This window comes from Melospiza melodia, chromosome 11 (assembly GCF_035770615.1).
Source record: "Melospiza melodia melodia isolate bMelMel2 chromosome 11, bMelMel2.pri, whole genome shotgun sequence".
NCBI classification, from domain to species: Eukaryota; Metazoa; Chordata; class Aves; order Passeriformes; family Passerellidae; genus Melospiza; species Melospiza melodia.
Window position 1 is genome coordinate 30,190,463 of NC_086204.1, and position 18,821 is coordinate 30,209,283.

An 18,821-nucleotide genomic window follows, 5' to 3' on the forward strand; every position below is an offset into this window, starting at 1 on the left:
GGGGCTGGCAGCAGCCGCCGCCGGGCTCGCAGCCCCGGGACGCTCCCGCTGCCGCGTCCTCCCCGCCCGCTTCCGGCGGCGGCGGGCCCGCCCTTCCCCTCCCTTCCCCTCCCTTCCCCTCCCCTCGGGGCGGCCGGAGCGCTCGCCGTGCCCTCCCTCCGTGCCTCCATCCCTCCTCCATCCCTCCTCCCTCCCGGCCGCGGCGCCGGAGCCGCTCGCCCGCCCGGCTCGCCCATGAGCCTGCTCGGGAGCTACCGCAAAAAGCCCGGCAGTGACGGCTATGAATCCTTGCAGCTCGTGGACAGCGGCGCTGAGCGCGGCGGGGCCGGCGCGGGGCCCGGCCGGAGCCCCGGGCGGCAGCAGCAGCAGCAGCAGCCGCAGCCCCGCGCCGACGGCGGCGGCAGCACCATGGACAGCTCAGGTACGGCGGGGCGGGCGCGGGGCCGCTGCCGGCGGGGCTCCGGGGCCGCGGGGACAATAGCGGCCCTTTGTCCGGGCGCGCCGGGATGGAGGCGGGCAGCGCCGCAGCCTGCTCGGGGCTGCCTCCTGAGCCCCCCGCGCCCGCGGATGAAGCGTGCGAGGCATGAGGGAAAATGGATGGAGCGCTCTCTGGGATCTGTCCCCCGCCCCACCGCGGGTTGCATGCCCGGAATTGTCCTGAGGTTTTGGGTTTTTTCCTCCCCCCCACCCCGCTAAAAGGCACTCATCAAAGTGAGTTGGATTAATTCTGATGGATGATGTGCGGCGCGCACCATTTTATTTTAATCAGGGAGTAAGGGAGCAGATGGTCTTTATGGCTGGTAATGGGATAGAGAGCTCTTCACCTCAAAAGGTTCAAACTTGCCTGGCTAACCAGGAGTGGGGAGAGTGGCCGTGCTTTGAAGGGACCCCTCTGGTTCTGGTTCCTCACCTGTGCCCACCTCCAGGAGCATCCACAGCCTTTGCAGGAACTTGTGGAGCCCAGAGTGGTGCAGGGAAACACCCTGGGTGTTCGGGAGGGACCACGTTCATGGCCACCCATGACAGGGTGGTCTTGCAGCACGGAATCACAGAGTCATGGAATGGTTTGAGTTGGAAGGACCTGAAATCTCATCCCATTCCAACCCTGCCATGGCTGCTCCAGCCTGGCCTTGGGCACTGCGAGAGATCCAGGGGCAGCCACAGCTGCTCTGGGCACCCTGTGCCAGGGCCTGCCCACCCTCACTGGAACAATTCCTTCTGTAAATCTGACCCAAATTTCCCCTCTTTCCGTTTGAACCCTTTACTGCTTGGCCCATCACTGTAATTCCTAAGGAAAACACCTGCACTGTTCCAGGAGGGACAGGGCTGGGCCACAGGCACCCCACAAGCACTTCAGATACAGCCTCTTTTCTTAACCTGGTAACCTCTTTTTGAGGGAAAAAAACCCTAATGAGCCATGGCTGGGCTTGGGCAGGGAGAGCCTTATCCTTGATTTTTTTCCCCCCATTTTTTCTGATGTAACAAGAATCATAAAATCCCAGAATGGTTTGGGTTAAAGGGACCTTAAAGTGCCACCCCTGCCATGGGCAGGGACACCTCCCACTGTCCCAGGTTGCTCCAGCCCTGCCCCACCTCCTTGAACACTTTCAGTCATGTTTTCCTCTTCCCCTTTGCCATCTGAATTTGCTTCCAAGCCTTCTTTTAGGCTGGTGTTTGTTTTTTCTCTAACTTACTTTACTCCCAAACTTCAGAAACATCTCTGAATTTGCTGCCACAACATCTCTGCTGCAATTGCTCATAATCACAGGCTGTGCCAGCAGCTCCTTACTCACAGTGGGCTGCTGTGTTGGAGTGATTTGGGTCCTGGCAGCTGCTGGGATGGTGAGATGCTGCAGGCAGGTTAATGTCTATCATCAAGGCCATTGCCTGGATGAATTGGATGAATTTCCTGCCAGGCCAGGGAGCAGAGGCAGAGGGGCAGTGGGAGGTGGTGGTGGCTCCCAGGCAGGTGTGGGGCTCCTCTCCAGCCTCATCCTGGGCTGTCATTTGAGTGCAGCTCAATTTGGTTCTCTGCTTTTGCTGAGCAAAAAAAAAAAAAAAAAAAAAAAAAAAACCAAACAAAAAACCCCTGCTCATGTGCAGCCAGACAATGCCTTTATTTACAGGTTTTCTGCAATATTCAGCCATTTCCACTCTGCAGCTCCTCTGATTCTAGCCCAGAGCATTAAATTGTATTAATGGCCTCTACCAGTTTCCAGGATGTTCTTCCCAAACACATGGGCTGGCTCTGGGATTTGGGAGCTGATTTTTAAGGGATCTGTCTCAGCCAGAGTTTTCTCCTTTCAGTTCACTCTCCCTGGTGCTCTGAACAACACACCTGGCACTTGAGCAGCAAAAAGCCTCAGGTCTTAATGTAGCCCTTGAATTCCATTTATAGATTATTTTTTAAATAACCTCTTTATTTAATAGGGACTGTTTGGTGGTTTTTTCCAAAACAAAATTTTAAAATTTTGTGTGTTGCTTGTGATGCTCTGTTCCAAACCCAAACCCCACACTTGTATCTCTCTTGTTCATCTGAGCACTTCAGGCTGATAAATTCCTAATTTCTCCCAGCTCGCTGCAAAGCCATTTTTCTTTGCCAACTATGAAATTACAGCAGCTTAAAGAACCAAATCCACCCCTCAGGTGTGCTTGTGATTCTGAGTGATTTGGTGATTGAAGTTGCTCCTGGACTGGGGGACATGATTTATCTTTCACACAGGCTGCAGATGGATAATTGGGGACAAGGATTAGGGAGCAGTGTAAGACACAGACAGGAGAATGAGGTGCTTGGGATTTTGGCTTAATAGGAACAAGGAAAAAACACCACTCACATTCTGTGCATTTCTTTTTTGTTTAAGTAGAGAAAATACTGGTAATATAAATATTTCACTCTCCTCCCAATGATGCCAGAGTTGAAACTCCCAAGGTGGGCAGTGCTTGAGAATAATTCAGGTGGGAAAAGAGATCTGAATTCCTCAGGAAGGAGAAGGGTGGGGTAAAATCCATCTTAGGGAAAACACTGTGCTGCTGGGTTTTGGTGGGACAGGGGGATCTCTTGTCTGTGGAATTCAGTGTCAGACCCTGAAGGTGAAACCTTTGAGTTGCCTTGGCCATATCCAAGCTCGTTATGTCCTTTTTTCTTTTTTCCCCCGATTTTCAGTGACGGTTTCCTGTGGGGCAGAGCAGCTGCTGTTTGCAGTGGGGAAGGGAACAGTCTGGGGGAGAACCCAGTGCCACCAGAGTTGGGGGACGCTAGGACACTGGTTTGTCTGTCTGTCCGTCTTGTGGGGAGCAGAACAGACAACCATGGAATCATTAGGTCTGGAAAAGTTCTCTCAGGTCATCCAGTCCAACCATACTGAGGCCAGCACTGTCCATGTCCCCAAGTGCCACAGCCACAGGGATTTTAAATCCCTCCAGGGATTCCACCCCTGCCCTGGGCAGCTGTGCCAGGGCTGGAGAACCTTTCAATTAAGAAATTTTGCGAAATATCCAACCTAAGTCTTCTCTGGTGTAACTTGAGGCCGTTCCCTCTGCTCCTGTCCCTGTTCCCTGGAGCAGATCCCAAACCCCTCCTGTCAGGAGCTGTGCAGAGCCACAAGGGCCCCTGAGCCTCCTTTGCTCCAGGCTGAGCCCCTGCCCGGCTCCTCAGGGATTCTGCAGCCCCTGCCCAGCTCCTCAGGGATTCTGCAGCCCCTGCCCAGCTCCTCAGGGATTCTGCAGCCCCTGCCCGGCTCCTCAGGGATTCTGCAGCCCCTGCCCGGCTCCTCAGGGATTCTGCAGCCCCTGCCCAGCTCCTCAGGGATTCTGCAGCCCCTGCCCAGCTCCTCAGGGATTCTGCAGCCCCTGCCCAGCTCCTCAGGGATTCTGCAGCCCCTGCCCAGCTCCCTCAGCCTCTCCTGGTTCTCCAGACCCTTCCCAGCTCTATCCCCTTCCCTGGACACTCTCCAGCCCCTCCATGTCCTTGTCCCGAGGGCCCCAAATTGCCCCCAGGACAGGGGGACTGGGACAGGCACTGCCCAGCTCCTGCTGCCACAGCTCTGCTGCAGTTAAAGAGCTTTTCCAACCATGTTAAAAAGCTGAACAATCAAACCTTTCTTTTCTTTCCCCTCATATTGGATTTCTTCTGCACCTGGGCACAGGGAAATGCCCTTTGCTCTGTGTAATATTTGTGTGTGGGTCACCAGTGAGCAATTCCACATGTTGGATGGCTGAGGATTTGTGCTGGAGGCAAAGCACTGGCACTTCTGGGGCAAATTGCTGCTGGTTTCACTAACAGGTCTGTGTTTGCTGTCACCAACTCCCATGAGCTGAGCAACTGGGCTCCTGTTTGGTTTTTCTATTAATTTCCTTAGACTAATGCAAAGTATTAGATCTTCAAGCATCCTCTCCTAATGCAGATTTGCAGCCTCATAAACACCTTCTGCGAGGAAAATAATCAGTGGCTGCAGCTTTGCTCCAACTCCCAAGTGCTCCTGATTATTGCCTTAATATTTTTTTTTGGACTGGTGTTGCTCAGAGTGAAAAGAAGCAAAAGCCAGGAGGCAGAAGCACAGGGCTGCTGCTGGAAGGCTGGAGCTCCTCATGGATGGCAGAGAGCTGGCACAGAGGGGTCAGCTGAGTCCTGAACAGAATCCTGGAATGGTTTGGGATGGAAAGGACCTTAAAGCTCATCCAGTGTCACCCTACCATGGCAGGGGCACCTCCCACTGTCCCAGGGTTCTCCAAACCCCATCCAACCTGGCCTTGGACACTTCTAATTTCTCTGGGCAGCCTGTGCCAGGGCCTGCCCACCCTCACAGGAACAATTCCCAATTCCCTCCTGCAAATTCCCCAACTTGAGATAGAGGTTTGGAAATGGATGAGAGGAGGTTCAAAGAGAGACCTGAGCTGAACCTCACAGGACACAAAACACCACGAGTTATAAAACCAGATTCCAAGAAAGGCATCTACCCAGAGCTGCTTCTGTCTCTTCCTTTTTTAAGTTGCTGCAAGTGCTCTCAAGATGAGAACCAGGCAGAATTTTGAAGAAGCCAATTTATTTGGGTTTTTGCTGTGGCATTCAATTCTGCTTTCTTAGCAGCTGGCTGAGCATTGAAAGAAGAGGTTCTAGGAAATAAGATGCAAAAGTAACAACGAGGATAGTTGTTATGAAAGGAAAAAACCCTTTCTGTGCTGCTCTGTGGTGTTTATGATCTAGATAAGATAGAAAAGAGCTTTTAAAGGGTTGGGGCATGGACTTGCTTGTGCTCTGTGCTTCCTCAGGCAGAATAACCACCAAGAAAAAGCCTCTGAAAGAAACTGCAAGCAGTGAAATTGAGATTTCTTGAGCTGTTTTACACTTGCAAACATAATGTCTTGTGCTCTGGTGATTCCTTGTCTCTGAGTCAGAAGAGAGACATCTCCATGTCACTGGCACGGGGACAAAGGCCTGGCCGGACAATGTTGGCCTGTGTTCCCCCCTCGCTGCCTTTTCAAACGGGGAGGTTCTGTTTAATGGCTCCTTTGTTTGCTTGGTGTGTTTTGGACACTTGAATGATGGGGTGTTGGCAGGAGTTTTGTCTTTTCTCAGTTGTTTTGACAGGGGGGAGAAGCACAGAGAATGTCCCTCAACTCCACAGACACATTTCACACTCCGGCCTGGTGGCTCGCTGTCGGGCCTTGCTGAAGATGACTTTCATGAGGGGAAATTTTTAACAAATTAAACAAATCTAGCAAGCACTGGGTAGTAATCCCCCCCCCCCCCAATATTACTATTCTGCCAAGAAAACACGGAGTAAAACCCCCTCTTCATGGAAATCCTCCATGTTTTTGGTGGCAGCTGCACTCCTCAGTTTCCGTTTCTCGAGCAAAAGCAGAAAGAGTGAACCTTAATTCTTTCCGTGAAGAACTTTAATTGTTTCCATTAAGTTTGCATTTAAGCAGCTTCAAACAAACCTTTGGATAAAAAGCCTTGGGCTCATGCAATGTTAGTTCTGGAGTTTTATCCCAGCAAAACAAAAAAGAGGTTCTTGATTTCTCTACCCCAAAGTTTGCTGCCAGTGGCGCTGAGTGGCTCCTTCCCACAGGAGGCTGGGGACCCTTTGTTGTCCAACAGAAACACAGAATTATGGACTTGCTCAGGTTGGAAAAGCCCTCTTAGACCATCTTTTAAATGGTCTTTTAACTCCTTCCAGGGATGTCTCCTGCCAAGGCTGGACAACAGTTTTGGGGAAGAAATTTTCCCAATATCCAACCTAAGCCTCCCCTGTTTGAGGCATTTTCCATTTCCTCCAGGCAAAAGGCCTGGATGGAACTGCTGGAGAGCTGCAGTAAAAAAACCCCAAACAACAACCTCATAAGCAACAACTCCCTGCTCAGCTGAATAAATTATTGAAGATATCTTAGTGCTGGGGATGCTTCTGTGCCTCATGATTGTCTGCTTAGGAGAGAATCATGGTTTTACCCTTTGGATGAGGGCCTGGAGTGACAGGAGAAGGGGGAATATCTGGAAAATCCCAGAGGGAAGGGTTGGATGGATTTTGGGAAGGAATTCCTGGCTGGGAGGGTGGGCAGGCCCTGGCACAGGGTGCCCAGAGCAGCTGTGGCTGTCCTGGATCCCTGGCAGTGTCCCAGGATGGGGCTTGGAGCAGCCTGGGACAATGGAAGTGTCAGGATGAGTGAAACCTGGGTGTGGGAGTTTCAGCACTCATTTTATCAAATGAGCAGAGGCTCTTCTGCTCTGCACATGCTTTGCTGCTTATTTTTATGGAATAACACTTTAAGTGTGCTCAGCCTCATAGGGAACCTAACTCTACCAGGAATCTGGGACAGTGGAGGAGGAGGAGGAGACAGATGGGACTGGTAGCAAAAAATTAGGTAAAAAATAATCAGTGTTTGGGATCTGTGTGAGTCTGAGGAACTTCCCAAGTAATTTCTACAGGTTTTCCCTGTGAATGCCCCTTTATCACTGTTTTAGTTGCCTCTGCTGGTGGTGATTTCTCTCCCAAATCATCACCCAGTGACTGTTGAAACGCTGATGTAATTCTGACACTTGGGCTGTGTCTGATCCAAGACAGGATGCAAGTGCCCATAACAGCATCCATGGTTTAGTCTTGGCTTAAATGTGGTCAAGCTCAGCTGTCCAGATGAAGGATGAGTGCTGGAAGGAAGGTTTGGGTATCAGGATGTGATTTTGTGCCCTTAAAACACAGTTAGAACCACGGAATCACAGATGGTTTGGGTTGGAGGGACTGTGAAGCCAATCTCAATCCAAGCCCACATTCCACCACCCCAGGTTGTTCCAAGCCCAGCTGGCAGGTGAAGCCCTCAGGTATTGATTTTGATAATATTTCAGCTATTGATTATCACTGGATGCAGAGGAGCCACTGCCCAGAGATTTTAGGAGCTCCTGTCACCCTTCCCCAGGCAGGGAAGGTGAAATTCCTCTTTGCAATCCTCTGCAAGATGTGGAGAACAGCAGGAGCTGGGGATGCTGAGGGTACCCAGGGATGTGGAGTCTCTGCTCTGCACCCAACACCCCTCCAGCCATGGGAAACCCTTCAAAGGATGCTCCAACCCTGCTGTAGCAGGAATTGCTGCTGCAGGGCTGCTCCCCCTGCCCTGCAGACCCTCCCCGGAGTGGGAACCATGTCAGAGTGATGCTGGAGTTGTGGCAGCCTGGCTTTGCTCCCTGCAGCCTGGTGGGAAAGCACGTCCCACACGAGGCAGGCTTTGCTGGGAGAGCTGCCTGGGGGAGGAACGTGAGCTCTGCTGCCTGCTGGGGGGGAGAAGCACAAAAAGCAGCTTTTTTTTTTTTTTTTTGCTGAGTGTTCCTTAAAAACAATCCAGGCTTTGTTGCTGAAGCCACAACAACAGTGGCTTGACTCCTTTCAGTGCAGGGAACTTTAAAAGGGCTGTTTCTGCCCAGGCACAGGACAGCCACCACCTTTATCTTAGAGGATAAAACAAGGAAAAACCCTTTCTTTCCCCCAGAAAATACCTTGTGGGGAGGGAGAAGGCTGCAACAAGCAGAAAAAAAACCATCTAGAAATGGGGAATTTGGGATACAAACACAGGAACAAACAAAATTTTTTCCATTGTAGTGCCAGGCTCTTGTGGTACCATTGGAAGAGAATTCAGAGGAGATTTAAAACTCCCAAACCTCTTTTTTTGGGAAGATGGGAGATGAGGATTTAATGCTTTTCTGTGTGGAATGAGATGGTCTTTCAGATCCCAAAGCATTCTGTGATTCCATGATGAGGAACAGGGAATATTTAGATCCTTCCTCACTTCACCTCTAACAAAAGCACAGGCAGCAGCTCCCTGAGCAAAAATAAACCCCCTCATTTGACACTGAAGATATTGTTACACAAAATCTGGGCAGCCTGAGGGAAACCTGCTTCCTTTCCCATGGCTTCATGTCTGCTTTCTGTCTGCCCTTTCCAGGCAGAAAGGGTCTGTTCACTCCTGCTAAGTGACCTGGGAAAGGCAGCACTTCTCTGCTGAGCCTCAATTTCCAGGCAGCCTCCTTGCACCTCCCCTCTCCGAGGCTCAGAGTTGCTTCATCAGCACAAATAGCCAGACTGACAGAGTCTGAAATGCCTGCTCAATGTCGGCTGGCTCCCCCTGGGCTCTCAGGAGAGCTGGAATTCAGCCCTGTGCTTGGGGGGGTTCTGGGGGGCTGCTCAGGGACCTCCCCAGTCAGACAGGGCCTCCAGCCGTGCAGATTTTGCTGGGAAAGATTCCAAATCTGGGATTCCAGCCACAGCACCTCCTTCAGGGGGTGTGACCCTCTGCTCTGGTCACTCTGGGGCACCTCTGGCTGCAGGTGCCAAAATGTCCCCATCACTCCAGGTCACACCTGTCCCACTCTCCCATTTCTGCCTCCAAAGCCCCACACTGAAAGCAGGATTGGTCTGAATGTGTTTGGTTTTTGAGAATAAGCACAAACACTGCTTGTGGCACTGCAGGGGATAGGGAGGGGGTGTTTCCCTTCTGGATTTGGGGTTTCTTTCCCTTTGCCTGGGTAGGAATGAGTTTCCTGGCCTGGCTAATCCAGACATTGATGGTTTTGCCACCCTCAGCTACTCCAGTACTGAGCACATCCCTCTGAGCTCCCCTGGATCACTGTTCTCTTCCAAAGCTCTCTCTGCCTTGGGAGGGGAAGTTCTGCTGCACATCCATCTCCTGATCCTCTGTAAAATCAGCACTTAAGTGCTTTAATTAGGATTTCCACAGTGTCCAGCTCCCATCCTGTCCAACACCAGGCTGGTGCTGTCACAGGGGCTCCCTCAGCTGAACTCTCACTGCTGAGGGTGTACCATGGCAGGAAGGCTCCCAGCTGACATGTTTCAGCTTTGGAAGGAGGTTGTTGCTCTGTTTGGTATTTCCTTATCACTCTCACAGCTCCTGGAAGGTGCCTGTGCTCAGCTGGGGCTGGGCTCTTTCTCCAGCAGCACTGACACAACCAGAGCACACAGCCTCCAGCTGCACCAAGGGGAATTTAGGTTGGATGTTAGGAAAAAGTTTTTTACAGAAAGGGTGATAAAGTTCTGGAATGGTGTTTAAAAAAAGCCTGGATGTGGCACTTGGTGCCATGGGATAACTGAGGTGTTGGGGCTGGGTTGGACTTGATGATCTTGAAGGTCTCTTCCAACCCAGTGATTTTGGGATTCTGGTGATTTTTGGGATTCTGTAATTCTGGGCTTGGTGACTGTTGGAGGTTTATTCTGAACACAGAGTGGTCCAACCTGGCATTGGACACTGCAGGGATCCAGGGGCAGCCCCAGCTGCTCTGGGAATTCTATTCCAGGGCCTGCCCACCCTCCCAGGGGACAAATCCTTCCCAATATCCCATCCACCCCAGCCCCGTGGCAGTGGGAGCCATTTCTTGCTCAGCCATCCTTTCTGAGTCTCTGCTTTAGGGGACACAGGAAACCTGGAATTGATTCCTGCTGCTTCTCCTGGAAATACAGTGAAAGTCTCCTTCTCTCTCTTTCTCCTCTCCACTTTCTAAATCTTCAGATTGATTTCTAAAGATTTTAAGTTTTCCATTCTCTCAGAGCCTTCTGTTGCTCTCCTACAGCATTTCCAGCTGTAAGAATTTGCCCAGTGCTGTTGAACCTCTGATCCTTTGTCCCCTTTTCCCTGTTCCAAGCTGCCACTTTTCTGCCTTGCTTTCCTTTAAAAGCTGACCTGCAGAACTAAAAGCCCCTTTTGAACATCTCCTCCTTCCAGCCCTGGCTCTCCCAGCACAGAATAACATGAAAACAAACTTTCTGAGGGGAGATCAAACACAGATTCCATGCTTGGAAGCCAACAAGCTTCTTTGATTTTTTCCTTTCTCTCTTTTATTTTTTTTTTTTTTAAATCATGCTCACAGGAAGTTTGGCAAAAGAAATATTCCTGTGCCTCGAGGAGCCATCTTGTGTTCTAAAACAGAATGTAGAGGAGAAGTGGCCAATTTAGATCTTTTGCCCTGTGCTGAGGCTGAACACAACCTGCACACAGTGCTGTGAGCTGTGAGCCCAGCAGGCAGGAAGGAGCCATCCCTCATCCCTTGGAGGAGGAAAACCACTCTTCCTCATGCCTGACACACAGCAGCTCATGGGGACCTGCTTGGTGTGGACAGAGCAGGGGGATTGCTGGGGTTTGTTCCAAACCAGTGATGTTGGCTTTGGGTTTGTTGTGTTGTAATTTTTTGTTTTGTTGTGCTGTAATTTTTGGCTTTGTTCTGTTGTAATTTTTGGTTTTGCTGTGTTGAAGGTGCCTCGTCACCAGACATGGAGTCCAGCTACGGGGGAGGCCTGCTGGACATGGTGAAGGGAGGAGCAGGGAGGCTCTTCAGCAACCTGAAGGACAACCTGAAGGACACCCTGAAGGACACCTCCTCCAAGGTCATGCAGTCTGTGGCCAGGTACAGTGCACCAGGAGCAGGAAAAACCAGGAGCTGCTGCTCCCACTGAACGAGCTCAGCTCACAGGGATTGAGGAAAGGGGAAAATCCCCAAAAATTCTTTGGTTCTGTCTCACAATTGGGGTTTGGCCTCAAGGAAAACCAAAGTAAAACCGTGTGAGCTCATAGTGAGCATCAGCACCCTGAAATCTGGGAAATGCCAGTGAAATGGAGCACCTGGTCTCCAGCTCCTGGAGGATTCCCTGTGGGATCCTTCCAGTGAAACACCCCCTGAATATTTATTTTGTCACTGGTGTTGATGTCTCTCTCTGCTGTGCTTGCTGATGTTCCCATCCCTAAATCCACCTTGGCATGGAAGACAGACTGAGGTGACTTTGCTTTGGGGACTGTCCTGGTGTTGACCCCTTCCATGGAATCAGGGGCTTCAAGAATTAAGGAAATTTAATGCAAGACCCAAGAGGGTTTGAGGGATCTGCAAAGTGCAAACTGCTGGAGATTTCTCTTGGAAACTGGCACTAAAAATTAATGACAGAAGGGAAAAGGGACCTTTCTTGCAGGTTTTGTATCCAGTTAATTGCATTAGGAGAGGGGGAGGCTGGGTCACTGTCTGCATCTCAAGAATTAATTTTAAGATGAATTTTCCTTGTGTGATAAGTAGATTTTTTTTCTGGGCAAACACTCCTAACGTGCTGCTGAAGTGCCTAAATTCTGTCCCCTGCTTTGTCTCTTAGTTACACCAAGGGAGAGCTGGACATTTCCTACATTACCTCAAGGATCATAGGTAAGCACTGTGGAGAAACACAACGCCCAGAATTCCAAAGCCCAGAACTGCAGGCACCCCAGTGATGCTGGCCTCTCCTTGCCTTGGCAGTGATGTCCTTTCCTGCTGAGGGCGTGGAGCTGGGATTCAGGAACCACATTGAGGATGTCAGGACGTTCCTGGACTCCAGGCACCCCGACCACTACACCGTGTTCAACTTGTCACCCAAATATTATCGCAGTGCCAAGTTCCACAACAGGGTGAGTGCCTTCCACGGGGGCAGATTCCCCAGGGAAAGGGGCAGCAGCTCCTCTTGGACCCACAGTTTGAGGGGATTTAGGACCTAGAGGTGTTCTTAAGCTGCTGGGTGGCTTTGGGAGTTTTAGCTAGGATGAAAGAGCTGGAAAGTTCAGGGATAATGCTCATGTGAGGAGCCTGGAGAGTGAAAGGCATTGCATGGAGTGGCTGCAAGGAAATAAAGATAAACCAGAGTTTGTTCCTACAGAGTATTGGAGCTGCTGCAGGGAAAGAATAAAATGAAAAGCCTTTGGAAGAAATTACCAATAGAAGGAGGGAGATGATTTTCTTGCAGTTGGGCTTTAATCAAGCAGGCAAAGCTCAGGATGGAAAGGGGATCTGAGGGGCATTTTGGCTCTTGTGACTTTAAAAAGCCACCTGCACGGCCTGGCCCAGTTTCCCTCTCTAAAACCAGAGCAGCATCAGGGAGCACTGCGAGGCTCTGCTTCATTAATGGCTTTTAGAGGAAATCTCTGAAATGCTGCTGCTGAAATGCAAGATTAGATTTAATCTTTCTAAAAACTTCCTGTTCTTTCCCTCTCCCACGAGGGAGTGCTGTGTTTTGGTGTTGTGTTCTGTTTTTTTAAAATTTCTAACTTTTTGGTGCCTTCAACTCAAAAGGCAGGCTTAACTCTCAGTCAGGGTAAATGAATCTAATCTAAGGCTAATTTAGTTTTAATTTGAGGTGTAGCTGAATTTACCTTCAGTAATTCTGATCACCAGAAACCACTCACTGGCACTTAAAGCAAATTTCTCTGTGGCCATCAGTAACCAGACTTCAAACATGAGTAAATGAACAGGGAAGACTAATTAAGAGATATTAAGAGCTCAGAATCTTCAGTCTTGATTGATTTTGGTGCACCACTGATGCTGTTTGTGGGCGGAGAAAAATTTATCTACTTCTGAAAGCCCAGCATTAAAGATCTATTGCTGTGTGAGCTGGCCATAATTCCTGAATCCCTGGAATTATCTCCCACCCTGCCCAACACTTTAACAAGAGACTTTTAATACCACTCCCAAAGGACAGCTTGGTGCTTTGGAACCATTACTTTGACTCACATAGGAAGAAAATAAAATTACCTTTTAATAAAATATTGTGGTTTCAGTTTATGGGCTGGGAAATTCTGATTCCAAGTATTTTTCATGAGAAAGTGTGAACAACACAATACATGAAATAATTACCAGGCTGAGCTTTGTATAAAAAACACTAAAGGGCTCTCAAGGAGGTGAAACCTCAGTGAGTTTCCTGCTGGGATGAGGATGTCAGCTGAGCTGCACTGAGATACACACTGGTTCTTTGACAGGAAAAGCTTTTCAGTCCCTGCTTTCTTTAAAGCTTTCTGCTCCTGAGATCCGAGCGGGTCCCTGTGCTGCGTGGTGGCACAGGAGGGAGATAATTCCAGGGATTCCAGGAGGGAGGTGAATTCCTGTCCTGCTGGGCCATTTCCCTGCCCAGCTGTGCCTGAGTGGGTCAGCAAGCCCCAGGTGCCCAGCCTGTTGAGGAGGAGAGGGCACTGGGAGGGTGCTGAGCCATTGGGAAAGGTTCTCCCCAAACCTGGAAGGGTCCAAGGACAGAGCTGGGAGCACCCTGGGATAGTGGGAGGCAGCAGGGTGTGAACAAGATGATCTTCAGGATCCCTTCCATCCACCCAGAGTGTGACTCTGAGCAGAGACCTGGCTGTCCCCAAGAGGAGAGGAGTTTCAAACCACAGAACTCAAATCTGGCATGAACCAAACCCAAACCTCACAGCCCCTCGTGGGTCACGTCCCTGCTGCTAAAGTCAAACAAGTGCTGAGTGCTGATTCCCAGAGCTGGAGAATCCCAGCTGCTTTTCCCCAAGGTTGTGTGTGCTGAGTGCTGGTGAGGTTCTGTTTGATGGAAACACCAAGCACACATTTAATTTCCTAATTGTGAACCATCAGGCAGATGTGTAATTAGAGGCAATGTAAATATGTAATTATGGACTGGGGGGAAATGTGTGTTATTTACTAGAGAAGTGATAATGGCTTTTCCAGATGCTTGGCAGGGAGGGCTGCTCTGAGGACTGTCAGTGGAAGGGTCACTGTAGGAATTGTAACAGGGAAAATCAAGGATGTACAACAGAAGGAATGAAAGAAACTCTGGAGACAGGAGAAGGTGAGAGGGTAAACAGGATGGTCACTCCCTGCTCTCCAAACTTGGAGCACTGCTGGATCTGTTCAGTGATTTCTACAACACAAAGCCACATCTGGATATTCTGGAGGCCAAAACTTTCACAAATCTAAAACACAATCAGATAAATATCCAACTTTCTGTAAGACAAAAATGGAATTTGCCAGCTTGACCTGGCCCTGCATCCCATGGGAGCCTTTGGGATCCTTGCTGGACACAGCACAGCCTGGCAGGGCTCTGGCTGGAATATGGGTGCCTGTTTCTGCTCCAAGATGTTGTGCAGGTGTCAGACAGAACCTGCAGTGCCAGTTTTATAAAACCTGGAGCATTTCCTTCCTCTGAGAGATGAAACAGTTCTGGGGATCATGTGGCTGTTTCAGAACATCTGGGCAAATCATCTCCTTCCTTCCCCATTCCCACTGAGCAGCAGCCAAATGTCAGCTGAGAGAGAGAACCAATTCTTCAGCTGAGGACAGGCCTCAGGACATTCCTCCCTTAAATTTCTTCTGGCCAGAAATGCCTTTTAAAAAAGAGATGTTTCAATTATAACCAGATGAAAGGGAGATGTCAGTTTAGGGCTATTTGATGTGCTGCTTGGGACTGCAAGGACTGACTCAGCAGCAGCACAATGAGGAATAGGAACCAGACAGACTTTAAGATTTGTGGGGTTTCTGCTCTAAGGAGCCATTCATTTTTCTGGCTCATACATTAACATACTTAGATAGGATTTTTTTTTTTTTTTTGAACAGAACTTTCCCTTTCATCAGTTTAATATCTGTCACACAGGGCTTGGAGATCCTGTGCCAGAGAAGGATTCAGAACAACAGATGCTCAGTGCCCTGTGCAAATCAGAGCAGTTTTCAGGGACACATTGTACAAAGGCTTTAGAAATCGAGGTGAGACTGGAGCATTCTAAAAGAGCCCCTCCAGATAATCTGATGTGAAATGTAAATTTTGAAAAATGTGCAGTCAGGAGCAACACATCAGCCCAATGTCATTGCATTGAGAAAGCTTTTTTGTCTGCCTCCTCATAACCCATGGGAGGCACAGCTGGAGTAGGACTGCAGCACATAACTCCGGGTTGTAAAGGACGAGTAGGTGTCTTGGCAGGGAGAATGAGCAGAGCAGGGCCTGTTTGGTGCCCCCACAGAGCTGTTTGTGTGCTGCTGCCATCCCTGCAGGTGTCTGAGTGCAGCTGGCCCGTCCGGCAGGCGCCCAGCCTGCACAACCTCTACGCTGTCTGCAAGAACATGCACAACTGGCTGCAGCAGAACCCCAAAAACGTCTGTGTCATCCACTGCATGGTGAGTGCACCCACAGCAGCCAGCACAGCTGGGCACTGCCAGCCCACACTGCTCCTGCAGTGCCTGCAGCCTGGGGACAGCATGGGGACAGGAGGGATGGGATGGGATGGGATGGATTGGGATGGGATCCATGGGATGGAATGGGATTGACCCAGAGTAAAGGACATCATCACCCAAAGCTCAGCTGGAAGAGAATCACTGAATGAGAAGCAGGAATGCAAAGCAAGAGAGGTCAAAGTCATTCTCTAGGAGAAAGGTTTGAATTTTACCCAAGAGCTGCCAGCTTGCTGTGACTTGGCCAGGGTGCCCAGAGCAGCTGTGGCTGCCCCTGGATCCCTGGCAGTGCCCCAGACCAGGCTGGATGGGGCTGGGAGCCCCCTGGGACAGTGGAAGGTGTCCCTGCCCAAAGCAGGGGGTGGCACTGGATGGGCTTTAAGGTTCCTCCCAACACAGACCATTCTGTGATTCTGTGATTTGCACTTTAAGTAGTCACAGGAGAAAATGCAGCCTTTGGACTGAAGGGGGCTGGAAACTGGGCAGAAACCACAGAGCTGGGAATTCTGTGGAGCTGTGAAATGGAGACTGTTGAAGTCTCCTGTCATCAGGAGAGGTCAGGCCTGGCTGAAGGAAGCCCCCAGAGGGATTACTCAGCACTGGGCAATGCTGCACTGTGTGAGGGTGGTGTGATCCTGGATCGCTCCTAATTTACTCCATGCAACCTTTCCCGTTGACAGCAATGCCCCAAAGCAGAGTTCTGCTTTGCTCCTGGAGCCCAAATTAAACCAGGAGGCTGTCAGCCCTGATCAGCACAGACTGGGAGGAGTGGAGGAAATGACTGATCCCAAATTGCACAGAGCTCCCATGAGAGCCTGGCATTTCTGCCTCTCACAGCACAGCCAGGGATGTCAATTCCCTTCAAACAGAGAAGGATGCACTTGGTGTCTCCAATCCTGGAAATCCAACTCAAAAATCCAATTCCTTTCCTGTCCTTTGAGCAATGGATATCAGGATAATGTGATAAAGGACAGGGAGTCCTTTCCAACACTTTCTAACAAGGCTGCAGAAACCCACTTAGGTTATATGAACCTGAGAGATCTTGCCAGAAACAACTGGCAGGGGCTAAACTTGGAAAAAAGCAAACAGCCTGTTCATGTCAGTAGGTTCTTGGGGTCTGGATCAGCTCCAGTACAGAAAATCCTACAGAAAATGGCTGGAATGCCTAAAGGGGGCCTGAAAAATACAATTGCAAGGAGCAAGAGTGGTGAGACCTTGAGGAGTTGTGGATTCCCCATGCCTGGAAGAGTTCAAAGGGGTTTGGAGCAATTAGGGATAGCCAAGGTGTATATCAGAAACCCAGGGCACTGGGAATGCATTGATTTTCTCCTGCTCTTCCTACATTTTTGGTCTATCAGTGTGACTCAGCAAACTTTCCCCCATAATCACCTTTAAAAAACCCCATCAGGAGCAATCAGAGCTGTGGAGGTGTTTGGGTGAGGGAGCCTGGGGCTGGATTTTTTGTTTGTTTGTCCTTTTCCAGGATAAATTTCTGTTAGAGGACTGCCTGCAGCTGTAGGATGGGTGCACTCTGACCGCTGTGGTCACTTTCCAGGCCTGTGTTTGAAATAATTATAAAATTACAGCTGGGGAGCAGCCACGAAACACCAACATTTGCAGCCAAAATGTTCTTGTGGGCTTTCCAAACAAGTGTAAACCACCCTCAGCTTTGGCTGCTCCCTGGATTTTATCTCAGCTTTGTTCACTGAAGTCCTGGGTGTTGAACAAATGACACAGAACTCAAAATTGCTCATCATCTTGTGGTCTCAATCCTAATTTTTCTGGATAAATCATATTTTGTGATTTCAGGAGGAGTGGGGAGCTGGAATTTAAAGGATCTTTCTGGTACTCACAGTTTTTCCTCTCTGCCCCTTTCCTTGCCAGGACGGCCGCGCAGCCTCAGCAGTTCTGGTCAGTGCAATGTTCTGTTTCTGTCACCTCTTCTCTCATCCTGGCCCTGCTGTGCAGCTGCTGAACACAAAGAGACCTGGAATTGTACTGTGGCCATCTCACAGGAGGTACAGTATCCTGGCTCAGCACTGAGCTCCATCCCCCTGCTCAAAGCTGCCCAAAGGCCTGGCAGGTGTGCTTTGGCCCCCAGGCTCAGCCAGGTGTCCAGATCCCACAGTGTTCCTCAGAGATGAGCAGGGAGCAGGTCTGGGAGAGCTTGCCCAGAGCAGCTGTGGGATTTGGGATTTCTTTCCTTGGAGATCCCCGGTGGGGTCTCACCCCCAGCACAAAACCAAGTTCTGAGACTGAGCTGGGAAGCTGCTCCTGCTCTGAGCAGAGAGCAGGTGACATTCAGATCTCCCAACCTGAATTATTCCTTTATTTGAGATGTCACTGCTGAAGGTCCTTCCAACCCAACCACTCCATGCTGAACCTGTGGTTGACAGGGCCCTGGAGAATTCCTCTCCTGTGCCAGCTGCATCCTTAGAGAAACAGCAGTGCCAGTGCAGGCTCTGTGCCAGCTGCATCCTCACAGAAACAGCACTGCCAGTGCAGGCTCTGTGCCAGCTGCATCCTCACAGAAACAGCAGTGCCAGTGCAGGCTCTGTGCCAGCTGCATCCTCGCAGGAACAGCAGTGCCAGTGCAGGCTCTGTGCCAGCTGCATCCCTGCAGAAACAGCACTGCCAGTGCAGGCTCTGTGCCAGCTGCATCCCTGCAGAAACAGCACTGCCAGTGCAGGCTCTGTGCCAGCTGCAGGGATGTTGGAGCTCATGGAGACTCCAGTCCTGAGATTCCAAAAGAACAGCAGTGCCGCTGGATTTCGAGGCAGATTTGGAGCATGAAATGAAAGAAATGGAGGTTTCAGCCCTGGTTTTCTCTGCCTGCAGGTACATAGGGTACATTTGTGACCTAATAGCAGACAAACCTGTCATCCCCCACTGCAAACCACTGACGATCAAGTCAGTCACCCTGAGCCCCGTCCCCTGCTTCAACAAGCAGCGCAACGGCTGCCGGCCCTTCTGCGACATCCTGAGCGGGGAGACCAGGATCCTCACCACCTCCCAGGAGTACGAGAGGATGAAGTGAGTGCTGGGCCCTGCCTCCCTCGGCAGTGAATGTAGACCCTGCCACCTGGCTGGGGATGGCTGAGCTGCAGTCGCTGCCTGGCTGCTGATAAATGGAGATACTCGCTGAGAGTTAGTGCCTGGGGTGAAATAAATGGCCAGGGGGAGCCTGAGGTTGGCATGAGCGGGATAACTGCTCAGACATCAGGATCTGAGCCTGGCAGGGGTGGGACAACCACAGACATCAGGATCTGAGATTTGCAGGATTGGAATAACTGCACAGACATCAGGATCTGAGGTGGCAGGGGTGGGACAACCACAGACATCAGGATCTGAGGTT

The 18,821-nt window shown here is 50.4% G+C and overlaps 1 protein-coding gene across 1 annotated transcript in view; it reads left to right on the plus strand.

Annotated features, from left to right (window-relative positions):
- Positions 1-219: 219 nt before the first annotated feature.
- The window catches only part of DNAJC6 (DnaJ heat shock protein family (Hsp40) member C6), a 32,762-nt gene continuing 14,160 nt past the window's right edge, over positions 220-18,821 (plus strand). Inside the window, 7 exon segments of the mRNA XM_063166280.1 lie at positions 220-421; positions 10,750-10,900; positions 11,631-11,680; positions 11,771-11,919; positions 15,290-15,412; positions 17,351-17,484; positions 18,305-18,499. Of these exon segments, the coding sequence (XP_063022350.1) occupies positions 235-421; positions 10,750-10,900; positions 11,631-11,680; positions 11,771-11,919; positions 15,290-15,412; positions 17,351-17,484; positions 18,305-18,499 (989 nt within the window). The 5' untranslated portion in view covers positions 220-234.